Source organism: Salvelinus fontinalis, chromosome 4 (assembly GCF_029448725.1).
Source record: "Salvelinus fontinalis isolate EN_2023a chromosome 4, ASM2944872v1, whole genome shotgun sequence".
Lineage (NCBI taxonomy): Eukaryota > Metazoa > Chordata > Actinopteri > Salmoniformes > Salmonidae > Salvelinus > Salvelinus fontinalis.
In genome coordinates, this window is record NC_074668.1 from 30,006,380 (window position 1) to 30,020,525 (window position 14,146).

The window sequence follows — 14,146 nt, forward strand, 5'->3', positions numbered from 1 at the left end:
TGGGATGGGCTATTTGCTGCTGTCCTTTAGCCAGCTCTCTTTCCTGTTTTCTCCCTCTTCTGATTCTCTCTCTCTATCTCCCTCGCTTACTCTCTACATCCCCTGATTGCCCTCTTTGAGCAAGGAATTAACTAGTATAATTAGAATCTTATCTGCTTAGCTTTGCTCAGAGGGGCACCCAGCCTTTTCTCCCAGCATGCCCACTCCCTTACCCAGCTCTTGTCTAACTTAGACCCCTTATCATTTCTCTCCTCATTATGTCTCCTTCCCTCCTCTTTCTGGTCCCTCTTCTCCCTATCCTGTTGAGAAGCTTAAATATCCTTCCTCTGACTTATAGCATTTACATACATTTGAGTCATTTCGCAGACACTCTTATCCAGAGCGACTTACAGTTAGTGCAGTCATCTTAAGATAGCTAGGTGGGACAACCACCTATCACAGTCATAGTAAGTACATTTTTCTTCAATAAAGTAGCTATCAGCAAAGTCAGAGCTAGGAAGGGGGGGGGGGGGGGGGAAAAAAGTGCGAATGTTGGTTAACAAAATTCTTCTATTTTTTTTTTGGGGGGGGGGGGTGATGCGGAGGGAGGTGTTGTGGGATTATTTAAGATACTCTTTGAAGAGGTAGGGTTTCAGATGTTTTCAGAAAATGGGCAGGGACTTTCTTCCTTTCCCATAGGAAGATGTTTTCAGTGATCAATTTTGAGCTCAGGATGTTGTAGGCCTGTTTTCAGTGCCATACTAAAATATTAAAAGAAGCTGGCTTACACTCCTATCATGTCCAAGGCACACACCCAACTTCGAGGAGGAGCACCGTCTGTGCATTAGCTAAATTTAGGGATGCCGTTCTGCAGATTTTTTTTATTTTGCATCCAAGGTACTTTGACAGCCAGTCAAGTAAATCTCATAAGCATCTTTTTTACTCTTATTGCCAACCTCAGTTTGATCCAATGCCAAATTTGAGACATTCTCTTTTGATACTTCAAAGTAATTTTTATTTGATTTTATTTCAGCTTTATTTAACCAGGTAGGCCAGTTGAGAACAAGTTCTCATTTACAACTGCGACTTGGCCAAGAAAAAGCAAAGCAGTAGGACAAAAACAACAACACAGAGTTACACAAACAAACATACAGTCAATAAAACAATAGAAAAATCTATGTACATTGTGTGCAAATGTGGAAGAGTAGGGAGGTAAGGCAATAAATAGGCCACAGATGTGAAAATAATTACAATTTAGCATTAACACTGGAGTGATAGATGTGCAAGTATAGATACTGGGGTGCAAGAGGGTAAGTAATAATATGGGGACGAGGTAGTTGGGTGTACTATTTACAGATTGGCTGTGTACAGGTACAGTGATCGGTAAGATGCTCTGACAGCTGATGCTTAACGTTAGAGAGGGAGATATAAGACTCCAGCTTCTGAGATTTTTGCAATTTGTTCCAGTCATTGGCAGCAGAGAACTGGAGGAAAGGCAGCCAAAGGAAGTGTTGGCTTTGGGGATGACCAGTGAAATATACCTGCTGGAGCGTGTGCTACGGGTGGGTGTTGCTATGGTGACCAATGAGCTGAGATAAGGTGGGGCTTTACCTAGCAAAGACTTATAGATGACCTTGAGCCAGTCTGTTTGGCGACGAATATGTAGTGAGGGCCAGCCAACGAGAGCATACAGGTCGCAGTGGTGGGTAGTATATGGGGCTTTGGTGACAAAACGGATGGCACTGTGATAACTGTGATAGACTACAACCAGTTTGCTGAGTAGAGTGTTGGAGGCTATTTTGTAAATGGCATCGTTGAAGTCAAGGATCGGTAGGATAGTCAGTTTTACGAGGGTATGTTTGGCAGCATGAGTGAAGGAGGCTTTGTTGCGAAATAGGAAGCGGATTCGAGATTTAATTTTGGATTGGCGATGCTTAATGTGAGTCTGGAAGGACAGTTTACAGTCTAACCAGACACCTAGGTATTTGTAGTTGTCCACATATTCTAAGTCAGAACCGTCCAGAGGTGTGATGCTAGTCGGGCGGGAGGGTGCGGGCAGCAATCGGTTGAAGCGCATGCACTTAGTTACTAGCATTTAAAAGCAGTTGGAGGCCACGGAAGGAGTGTTGCAAGCTCGTTTGGAGGCCTATCTATAATGATACCAGTCTTACAGGTTTGGTTTGTGTAAGACAGAAAGCAGAGAGGCTTCCTGTGCTTGGCTTCTGTCACTATTAGCTATTGCAATTTGCCACTGTAACAAGCATTTTATATAACATGTTATGCCTAAAGGCATAGTATACCCATCTTTTAATGTAGGGGGCCACAGTTTAGCCTACTGTACCTAAAACTGAACACGCCTAAATGGTTTTCCAAATGACTGGTCTGATATCATGTGGAAAGAGCAAGCCCTGTCAAATGACTTGAGGATGTAATAGGTGTTTTTGTTAGCCGTCAGACTCAGCTCAGAGGTTGATACTGACAGAGTGCAAGCTGGATGTGTGTGAGCAGGCCCTGCAGGGCAAAGGGAGCTGAGCTGCTAGCCCTGGCCTCACTGCTTTCCTCCCTCCTTATAGGCTGATTATATTACTGCCCATTGCCTTTGACTGAGTTACGTAATAAAACTTGATTGAATCGCAGGCATTGTGAATTGCCTCAATTATTTGATGCCATTTACTTTTGAGGCCATTTTAATGGTAGCTTGGCTGGCCTGACAGTCATAAGATCGACTCTGTCATTTCTGAATGTGCCACATGATGATTCCCTGTGAATCGCTGAGCGAAGCAAAGTGAAGCAGGGATGAACATGTCTCTATACTGCACTTATTCTAACTGCACCAGTCAGTCACCATATGTGATTAAATAACACCAATATTGTAACCAGTCTGTTGGAGAGAATTAATAGCCTGGCTTATGGCTGCGACCATAATAACAGTTACATTTTTCCCTTGCTTGCAATATTCCTGTAAGCTGTCACTACATAATATGGAAGATCTAGTGACCGCTGCTCTCAGAACAGGTGCGTTGACCAAAATGTAATAGAATTACAAAATTCTATTACATAGCTGGTCCACACTCCAAAAAAATATTCAAGGTTTCTTTTTAGTATTTATTTCACGGTAGATAGACAAACATTTCAGCCTAAGCCTTCGTCGGTGTCATCAGCGTCTCCTCTGAAGGTGTGCTTCTATATTGTGAACTTGTTTAGGGTAACGAGCGACAGGTGCGTTCGTGTATGCGCTCCTGGAATATACTCACACGTCAATAATGGATATATACTATAATATAAATATACTATATAATACACATTAATTAAATAAATACTAAATACTAACCTTTAATCTCTTTTTTGAGAGCGGACCAGCTACTACAAAATATAGAGCACTGAACAAGGTCTAGACCTAGGTTTTGTATTGTACTAAATATATAGTCTTCAATCTATGGTATATCTTGTATCTCACTATTATCAGGATGTGGCCATTCTTTCTGTAATGGACACAATGACGCAGCTCTGACTCATAGACAGTGTCTGGATGTTAGAATTAATGATGATTTTCTCTCATGCTGGTTGAAGGCTCTCCAAATTCCTCCCAAAAGAAATGCTTTCTTAATCTCTGGACTCTGCTGAGACTCATTTCCTGTTCTTTTACACTGGATACACACTTATTTCTGAAAGCCTGGTACACACAGGCTTAGGATATAGCCCAGCTTCACTGAGGTAGGCTTTAACATAGTATTACAGTCAGGAATGTCTGTAACATTGTCAAAGTCACTTATCTACCTAAATAAAGTACCTTGTTATCAAGGAAAGAGCCATTGAAAACAACACTGCACCAGGCACTGTATAAATAGCCTACCATTTGCTGCACATTCAGTGAGATGCTAATAAAATGTTTTTATTTGAACTGCTTAGCATTGAAATGGCGCTGTCTAGGTTGCTGTTAATGAAAGAGGAAAATAAAGAGTTTATATTTTGGCCTTTAAAATGAGGCATTCTTTAACCAAAGGATATTTGATTGAGCGTGAAGGAGGAAAGGCTGACACCTACTCGTTTATTCATCATCCCTCTCCCTTTCCACTGGGAACTCACATTCAGGCAGTCACTGACATAGGCTAAATACTTGAAAGTTACAGGTATTCCTGGACATGACCTTTGCACATTCGGGGCTCTTTAGCAATTTTGACCTGTTAAAGCCGGTACTATTCTATTTTCAAACCCTAGCACCAGGACTGGTAATTTATCTGTCTTATATGAGCTTGCTTGCGCTGAGGTTGGAGGGGCTGTGTCCTTAAAAACATGCGCCAAAGTGCCAAAATTTGAGACCGAAAGTTGGTCTTAGCGTTAAGGTGGGTGGTTGGTTATGACATGGATTTTGACAAAAGAAGCGCAGCCTATCCAGACGTGTCACACTGTGCCCATATGCACATGGAAATAGAGAGATGTGCTATTTGTGCCCGTAAACCACATATTTCATTTAATTTGATTAAAAACCAAGCATCCTCCTCTCAATGAAGACTCTTTTTGTCCTGTCCAATGCATTCGCCAAGTGGTCAAAACTATTGATAAAGGATTTGTCTCTAGACCGCTTTGGGAAAAAATCAACAGAACTTTATTAAAAGATCAAGAGCAAAACAGTGAGGGGACATCCCCTTTTTATCTATGGATGCTTTACATTATTTTATCCAGCGCCTGTTATTATCTTGGATTAGCGTAAAAAAAACTCCATGTACTGTAGGCTATATGCCCATCATGGAACGAGACATCATGGAACAAAATGAGATGAATCGGGTGACACTTGTATTTGGAAACATTTCAGTTATTTTCCTGTAACAATTGCTTGTTTTCCGTTTCGTTTCATTAAAATACAAGTCCTTAGTAAGCTACCCTTACCTTACTTTAAGGAAAGCTGGTTCAACAGCAATGCATCTGGGGTCTCTCCTATCCTGGCATTGCATTCACCAAGTAGCTTAGATCCATAAAAGCTTTCTAAATGGTCGTCTACTCATGAGGCTTTTGCAGTACTCACAATTCACATAGGCTTACCTGCAGTGCATACTCCATGCGGCTTGTATCCATCCCCATTCACAAAGAGCGCCACTCATTTGGTTACCAAAGACGCTCTCCTCCAAACGTATTTCAATTATTCAGTCCTATAATTCAGTATCAACGTCAGGCCTAGGCTACACTATATATACAAAATGTATAATTTATACATGAATAACTTAGAAATGTTTTATTCATATATAGTTTTCATTGATTAATTCTGTGTCCATATTGTCCACGTGTTTCTAGATGATAGACCATATGGTTCAAGAGAAAATAGCATAATTAATTTAAACAGCATCTAACCAACAATGGCATTATTTTCAGTTAACTCTGCAACTGTTCTATTGCCTTTTTTCACAACTGCCAGCAGTTTGGCGCTTTACAACAACGACATATTCACATAGTAAAATAAATAAACGTGTGTCAAATAAATATAATGTTGAAACCCTCATATTAAACAATGGTATTCACTAAATTTATGGTTTATATTTAGGACAATGTTTTACAGCTTCTCTTTATACAGTATATACACTACATGGACAAAAGTAAGTGGACACCCCTTAAAATGATTGGATTTGGCTATTTCAGCCACTCCCATTGCTGACAGGTGTATAAAATCGAGCACACAGCCATGCAATCGCCATAGACAAACATTGGCAGTAGAATGGCCTTACTGAAGAGCTCAGTGACTTTCAACGTGGCACCGTGATAGGATGCCACCTGTCCATCAAGTCAGTTCATCAAATGTCTGCCCTGCTAGAGCTGCCCCGGTCAACTGTAAGTGCTGTTATTGTGAAGTGGAAACGTCTAAGAGCAACAAGGGCTCAGCTGCGAATTGATAGGCCACACAAGCTCACAGAACAGGACCACCGAGTGCTGAAGCGCGTAGCATGTAGAAATCGTCTGTCCTCGATTGTAACACTCACAATGAAGTTCCAAACTGCCTCTGGGAGCAACATCATCACAAGAACTGTTCATCAGGAGCTTCATGAAATGGGTTTCCATTGCCAAGCAGCCTTACACAAGCCTAAGATCACCATGCGCAATGCCAAGCGTCGGCTGGAGTGGTGTAAAGCTCACCGCCATTGGACTCTGGAGCAGTGGAAACACGTTCTCTGGAGTGATGAATCACTCTTCACCATCTGGCAGTTCAACGGAAAAATCTGGGTTTGGCAAATGCCAAACTCTACCTGCCCCAATGCATATTGCCATCTGTAAAGTTTGGTGGTGGTCTAGGGCTGTTTTTCATGGTTCGGGCTTTGAGATGAATTGGAACGCCTAATCGCCCAACATCAGTGCCCGACCTCACTAATGCTGTTGTGGCTGAATGAAAGTAAGTCCCCACAGCAATATTCCAACATCTTTTGGGAAGCCTTCCCAGAAGAGTGGAGGCTGTTATAGCAGCAAAGGGAGACCAACTCCATATTAATGCCAATGATTTTGGAATGAGATGTTTAACTAGCAGATGTCTGCATACTTTTGGTTATATAGTGTATATTTTGCTTATTGAGAACCTGCCTCACACATACAAGCCTAGTTTTTTCTCCTCAAAACCCAACCATTTCGCGCTACTGCCAGCTATTGCGCTGAAAATGAAGGCTGTGAAAATAGAAAATATTTCTCGCCCACCCCCCGACCTATAGCACTATCGCCAGTGCTTAGATTTACCATTGCGTTTGTTTTGTTAAAATAGAGCCCTCACTGTGTAAGGTTTAGGTAATATGATAGTTGTGACTATTCAAATCCATTAATTATTCCCTCCAAAGACTGGATAAGGTCTTGAATGATTCTATATATTAGCTTTTTTATCTAACTAAGATTATGGGGACTACAACATTAGAACAGTCATTACCGAGGCAACAGTACCGCACCACCATATCCATGTGTCAGTATGACCTGTGGCAGTGGGAACAGCAAAATCTAGCCCATGAACATCTAGTTCATTATGTTGTTTGTTGTGCCTTATTAAGAAGCATCCTGTCGGTTTAGAGAATCCGCCATGTCTGTCCTGAGGCTAAGAGCAGTGTACGTTCAAAACGCCCTCACAGGTCTACCAGGTTACCTACAGCCATAGATTTTTCTGCCCTTATTTTAGAAAGTATGCCTCATTGTTCAGATGGTGAAAATGGCTTTGGTTACTTTGGAGGCTGGAGGGAGAACCACGAGGGAGTGGTTGATACTAACGCTGTTTGTGGGCATGAAAATACATCTTGCTCCCCAAGCTACTCACTTTCCTCCTGCTAACCTCTCTCTGTCTCTCTCTCTCCCTCTGTCCATGAATCTGCTAAATTGACCTTTGAATTATAATAACGTGGAAGTCCTTGGGAGCAATGTAGCAGATTAGTGAATTCCATAGCTTCAGGTGTGATGAATCATTCAGTTTGTAAATGACAAAAATACTGAATTCTATTACACATTAAACAACAGAAGTACTGAATTAAATTACACATTAAACACCAAATTACTGAATTCAATTATACATTAAACAACAAAAATAATTACACATTATTCCTCAGGGTGGGTGCAAATTGATAAGAAACCCCAAAATGCTCAGTGCAATCATAATTAGATTCTTTTTGTTACAGTCCAGTCCTATGCAGTCATGGGAATCTGTGATTTTGAACTGACAGTGGATTTTTCCAAGTCATCTAAATGGTCTGAGACATGGTACATAACTTTATTCTCTCTTGCTAAAAACTCTCCTTTTTTCTTACAGTTACAGAGAAAGAGGTGCAACAGTGGTAAGTACATATGATTTTCAATGACCCTCCAAATCTCCCTTTCCTGCTGTACCCTTTTCTACCCCTCTCTTCTTCCAAAAACTCAAATTATTCTAGTCTGCATTGGGCCTAGTCCTCAATTAGACTCTCAGAACTGTACCTGCCAATGTGAGTGAGTGACAGATTCACCTGCACCATGTGCTGTTTACTAAATTTGGCAGGTGTTCTGGTGTTAATGTCAGGTACTCCAGGGGCCATATGCCTTGCTGAATGGGTCCCATCTAAAGGCTGGCTGAAGCCTGCAGGCTCAGACTGACTGGTCTGACTCTGGAATGGAGGTCTGCTGCTCTGTGGGCTGAGCCCAGTGACTGGGAGGTGAGCTGGCTGGGAGCTGGCTGGGCTGGAGCTTCCTGAGCAGCAGCCAGACTGTGTCAAGAGTTGTTTACTCATGTCTGACTGATGCTCCAACTCTGCTCTGGTTATTAAGGCCTTTCTACAGAGTGCAGAGAGCATGCCTAACTTTATATAGCCCTTTGATTAAATCCTCAATTTGATAGTTCCGTGGTGCACGGATATTGTTTCCAAAGTGAAATCCATGGATAAAGTATTTCAGTAGGCTAGATTGTAGGGCTGAGAATTGCCAGGGACCTCACACTACAATATTATCACGATTTGGGTTGAAAAGGGAGGGTATATTACTGGAAACTTTAGAAGTTTACCAGTAAACTACCACAATTGTAGTAACTTTCAAGGATTTTATGTAATTTATCGCAAAACATCTAGTGGCCCTTTTGGGTACTTTGGATTATCACAGGTGTCTGTAATTATCTCTGGCCTTCATGCAAAATACAGTATTTAAAATAATAAAATAAGTAGCCACACTTTGCCTTGATGACAGCTTTGCCCACTTTTGGCATTCTCTCAACCAGCTTCATGGGGTTGTCACCTGGAATGCATTTCAATTTACCAAAGCTACCAGACAAAAGCTGTCATCAAGGCAAAGGGTGGCTACTTTGAAGAATCTCAAATATAAAATATATTTTGATTTGTTTAACACTTTTGTGGTTACTGTATGATACCATATGTGTTATTTCATAGTTTTGATGTCTTCACTATTACTCAATAAATGGTAAAAAATGAAAAATGAGTAGGTGTGTCCAAACTTTTGACTGGTACTGTATATATATACATATCATATATATATAATGACGAAGCTGTAAAACATTGTCCTAAATATAAACCATCAATTTAGTGAATAATCAAATCAAATTTTATTGGTCACATACACATCGTTTGCAGATGTTAATGCGAGTGTAGTGAAATGCTTGTTTCTAGTTCCGACAGTAATATCTAAAAAGTAATCTAACAATTTCCCAACAACTACCTAATACACAGAAATCTAAAGGTGTGAATGAGAATATGTACATATAAATATATGGATGAGCAATGTCCGAAAGTCGCATTGTTTAAAGTGACTAGTGATCCATTTATTAAAGTGGGCAGTGATTGGGTCTCAATGTAGGCAGCAGCCTCTCTGAGTTAGTGATTGCTGTTTAGCAGTCTGATGGCCTTGAGATAGAAGCTGTTTTTCAGTCTCTCGGTCCCAGCTTTGATGCACCTGTACTGACCTCGCTTTCTGGATGATAGCAGTGTGAACAGGCAGTGGCTCGGGTGGTTGTTGTCCGTGATTGTCTTTTTGGCCTTCCTGTGACATCGGGTGCTGAAGGTGTCATGGAGGGCAGGTAGTTTGCCCCCAGTGATGTGTTGTACAAATCGCACCACCCTCTGGAGAGCCTTGCGGTTGAGTGGTACAGTTGCCGTACCAGGCTGTGATACAGCCCGACAGGATGCTCTCGATTGTGCATCTGTAAAAGTTTGTCAGGGTTTTAGGTGACAAGTAGGGCTGAGCAGTATACCGTATTTTATTATATATCGGTATTGATATAGGGACCGGTTTGTATTTTTACTTCACCTTCTATACCGGTATTTGAATGTTTTGTTTGTTAAATGTAATACGCCATGTGTAATGTCAATTTTTATAGTTTACTTCGCTACTCGAGTCATCTCTCTGCTCTTTCTCACCGTGCCACTTTCCACACAGACCTAGCCACGCCCCGTCACTCAAGGAGCACATTTGATGTTCCTCAACCACGAGACATTTGCATTCAGTCTGCATGGTCAATGCAGCACATGCAACAATGCTGTTTTCACTTTGCTTCTTAATATAAATCCACTAGCATTCTATAATGACACTATTAGTTTGTGTTTCTTACAATAGCAAACAGCTGTTTGTATTTTCTTAGCAAGTGGTCCTAAATCTTGAGATGCTAATTGTTAGCCGCTAATAAATGTACTAATTGCTAATTGTTAGCCGCTAATAAATGTACTGCGTAAGAGCAAACGTAGCTAGCTAATACAGCCTGATAATAGTATTGATGGCGTAGACCTAAATCAGCATGTTTTTGCAACAATATCTTCTAAATCAGAGGAATATGTTAGCTACATGAAGAAGCTAAGAGAAAACAAGCAATGTAGTCAAAGCTAGTAGGGTCCCCTAGGAAACACATATCAACACTTTAGTTCCTACTATGGCACAATAACAACTCCCTGGCATTTTAATTTGTTTTCATCTCAAACAACACCGTATTCATAGTGCCAACTTTATATTCTAACTATAACATTAGAATAGTCATTCTATTTCCATGATTCCAACAGTTTTCTCTAATTCTCAAGTCAAATCGCAATTGCAACATTTGGTTAAAAATAAGTTGTCACGTGTGCTCCCTCTCCGGCCTCTAGGTTACCAAGCTGCTCGTTATGGCGCACACCTGTCACCATCGTTATGCGCATCAGTGCATTATGACATTCACCTGGAGTCCATCACCTCCTTGATTACCTGCCCTATATATGTCACTCCCTTTGGTTCCTTCCTCAGGTGTCATTGATTTTGTTTCATGTCTGTGTGCTGTTAGTGTTTCTTGTTTTGTATTATGTTCTGTTATTAAAACACTCACTCCCTGGACTTGTCTCCTGACTCTCAGTACACATAGTTACATAAATCCTAGATTATTGTCCCATGTTGTGCAGCCCTGGCAGTGTGGAAATTATCTCAATTGAGCAGTGGTGTAAAAATACTTTCAAGTACTACTTAAGTTGTTTTTTTGGTGTCTATACGTTACTATTTTTTTTTTTTTTTGACAACTTTTACTTCACTACATTCCTAAAGAAAAGACTGTACTTTTTACTCCATACATTTTCCCTGACACCTAAAAGTACTCGGTACATTTTCAATGCTTAGCAGGACAGGAAAATGGTCCAATTCACCATTTGTCAAGAGAACATCCCTGGTCATCTACTGCCTCTGATCTGGAGGACTCACTAAACACAAATGCTTTGTTTGTAAATTATGTCTGAGTGTTGGAGTGTGCCCCTGGCTATCCGTCAATAAAAAAGAAGGAAATGTTGCCATCTGGTTTGCTTACTATAAGGAATTTGAAATTATTTATACTTTTTCTTTTGATACTTAATTACATTTGATCAATTACATTTACTTTTGATACTTAAGTGTATTTAAAACCAAAAACCTTTAGACTTTTACTCAAGTAGTATTTTACTGGGTAACTTTCACTTTTACTTGAGAAATGTTCTATTAATGTATCTTTACTTTTACTCAAGTATGATAATTGGGTACTTTTTCCACCTCTGCAATTAAGTGCAGGAAATGCAGAAATGAAAAGTGCTGAAATTTGTTTTGGTTGAAGTTGATTTGAACAGTATAAAACAATCAGAATGGAGAAAGACTCATTGAAATCACTTAGAATGTATGTGTTGCCACCATAGGATCACTCACTACTCATAAAGCTAATGTAGAACTTTTATTATTCAAAAACAAAAAATACAGTCTAAATACCGTGATTTAATATTTTGGCCATATCGCCCAGCCCTAGTGACAAGCCAAATTTCTTCAGCCTCCTGAGGTTGAAGAGGCGCTGTTGCGCCTTCTTCACCACACTCTCTGTGTGGGTGGACCATTTCAGTTTGTCTGTGATGTGTACGCCGAGGAACTTTAAACTTTCCACCTTTTCCACTGCTGTACTGTCGATGTAGATAGGGGGGTGCTCCCTCTGCTGTTTCCTGAAGTCCACGATCATCTCCTTTGTTGTGTTGATGTTCAGTGAGAGGTTGTTTTCCTGACACCACACTCCGAGTGCCCTCACCTCCTCCCTGTAGGCAGTCTCGTCATTGTTGGTAATCAAGCCCACTACTGTTGTGTCGTCTGCACTCTTGATGATTGTGTTGGAGGCGTGCATGGCCACGCAGTCATGGGTGAACAGGGAGTACAGGAGGGGGCTGAGCACGCACCCTTGTGGGGCCCCAGTGTTGAGGGTCAGCGAAGTGGAGATGTTGTTTCCTACCTTCACCACCTGGGGGCGGCCCGTCAAAGTCCAGGACCCAATTGCACAGGGCGGGGTTGAGACCCAGGGCCTCCAGCTTGATGATGAGCTGGGAGGGTACTATGGTGTTGAATGCTGAGCTGTAGTCAATGAACAGCATTCTTACATAGGTATTCCTCTTGTCCAGTTGGGATAGGGCAGTGTGCAGTGTGATGGTGATTGCATCGTCTGTGGACCTGTTGGGGCGGTATGCAAACTGAATTGGGTCTAGGGTGGCCGGTATGGTGGAGGTGTTATGATCCTTGACTAGTCTCTCAAAGCACTGCATGATGACAGAAGTGAGTGCTATTGGGCGGTAGTCATTTAATTCAGTTATCTTTGCCTTCTTGGGTACAGGAAACATGGTAGCCATCTTGAAGCATGTGGCATATTTCCATGACTGATCAGAACTTGTTTTCTCATGCTCTCTCTTGTCTCTCTGCAGCAGACATATGGTGAACAATATGTTTGGAACATCAAATCGCAATTCAAATAGAATCGTGAGAATTGCAATACATATCGTATTGGCACCTAAATATCGTGATTAGGGTTGCAAAGTTACCGGTAATTTACGCACCCTACTGGGTCCTTTTTCAACACTGCAAATGCTTCTCTTTTTATTCTTGTAGTAAATGAGTGGTGGAAAAGAGTTGAATACATCTTACCCCAGGCTAGATCTAGCCTAAACAATAAATTGTGATTTTCAGGACCCTGTTTTTTAAAGATAATTAATACAAATCCAAATAACTTCACATATCTTCATTGTAAAGGGTTTAAACACTGTTTCCCATGCTTGGTCAATGAACCATAAACAATTAATGAACATGCACCTGTGGAACGGTCGTTAAGACACTAACAGCTTACAGACGGTAGTCAATTAAGGTCACAGTTATGAAAACTTAGGACACTAAAGAGGCCTTTCTACTGACTCTGAAAAACAACAAAAGAAAGATGCCCAGGGTCCCTACTCATCTGTGTGAACGTGCCTTAGGCATGCTGCAAGGAGGCATGAGGACTGCAGATGTGGCCAGGGCAATAAATTGCAATGTCCATACTGTGAGACGCCTAAGACAGCGCTACAGGGAGACAGGATTGACATCTGATCGTCCTCGCAGTGGCAGACCATGTGTAACAACACCTGCACAGGATCGGTACATCCGAACATCACACCTGCGGGACAGGTCCAGGACGGCAACAACAACTGCCCGAGTTACACCAGGAATGCACAATCCCTCCATCAGTGTTCAGACTGTCCGCAATAGGCTGAGAGAGGCTGGCTGAGGGCTTGTAGGCTTGTTGTAAGGCAGGTCCTCACCAGACATCACCGGCAACAGCGTTGCCTATGGGCACAAACCCACCGTTGCTGGACCAGACAGGAGTGGCAAAAAGTGCTCTTCACTGAGGAGTCGCGGTTTTGTCACACCAGGGGTAGTGGTCGGATTCGAGTTTATCGTCGAAGGAATGAGCGTTCCAGAGGCCTGTACTCTGGAGCGGGATCGATCTGGAGGTGGAGGGTCCGATCTGGAGGTGGAGGGTCCGGAGCGGGATCGATCTGGGGCGGTGTGTCACAGCATCATCGGACTGAGCTTGTTGTCATTGCAGGCAATCTCAACGCTGTGCGTTACAGGGAAGACATCCTCCTCGCTCATGTGGTACCCTTCCTGCAGGCTCATCCTGACATGACCCTTCAGCATGACAATGCCACCAGCCATACTGCTCGTTCTGTGCATGATTTCCTGCAAGACAGGAATGTCGGTGTTCTGCCATGGCCAGCAAAGAGCCCGGATCTCAATCCCATTGAGCACGTCTGGGACCTGTTGGATTGGAGGGTGAGGGCTAGGGTGAAGAGTGGGGTAACATCTCACAGCAAGAACTGGCAAATCTGGTGCAGTCCATGAGGAGGAGATGCAGCTTACATGCAGCTTGTTGAATCTTGTTATGTTCATACAAATATTTACACATGTTAAGTTT

At 41.9% G+C, this 14,146-nt stretch overlaps 1 protein-coding gene across 3 annotated transcripts in view; it reads left to right on the forward strand.

Moving 5' to 3' along the window:
* The window catches only part of ncs1b (neuronal calcium sensor 1b), a 43,103-nt gene that overhangs the window by 16,243 nt on the left and 12,714 nt on the right, over positions 1-14,146 (forward strand). For all 3 annotated transcript variants that reach the window (XM_055919607.1, XM_055919606.1, XM_055919605.1), the window contains one exon: positions 7,739-7,763. In XM_055919607.1, the coding sequence (XP_055775582.1) occupies positions 7,739-7,763 (25 nt within the window). The remainder of the gene's footprint in view (positions 1-7,738; positions 7,764-14,146) is intronic.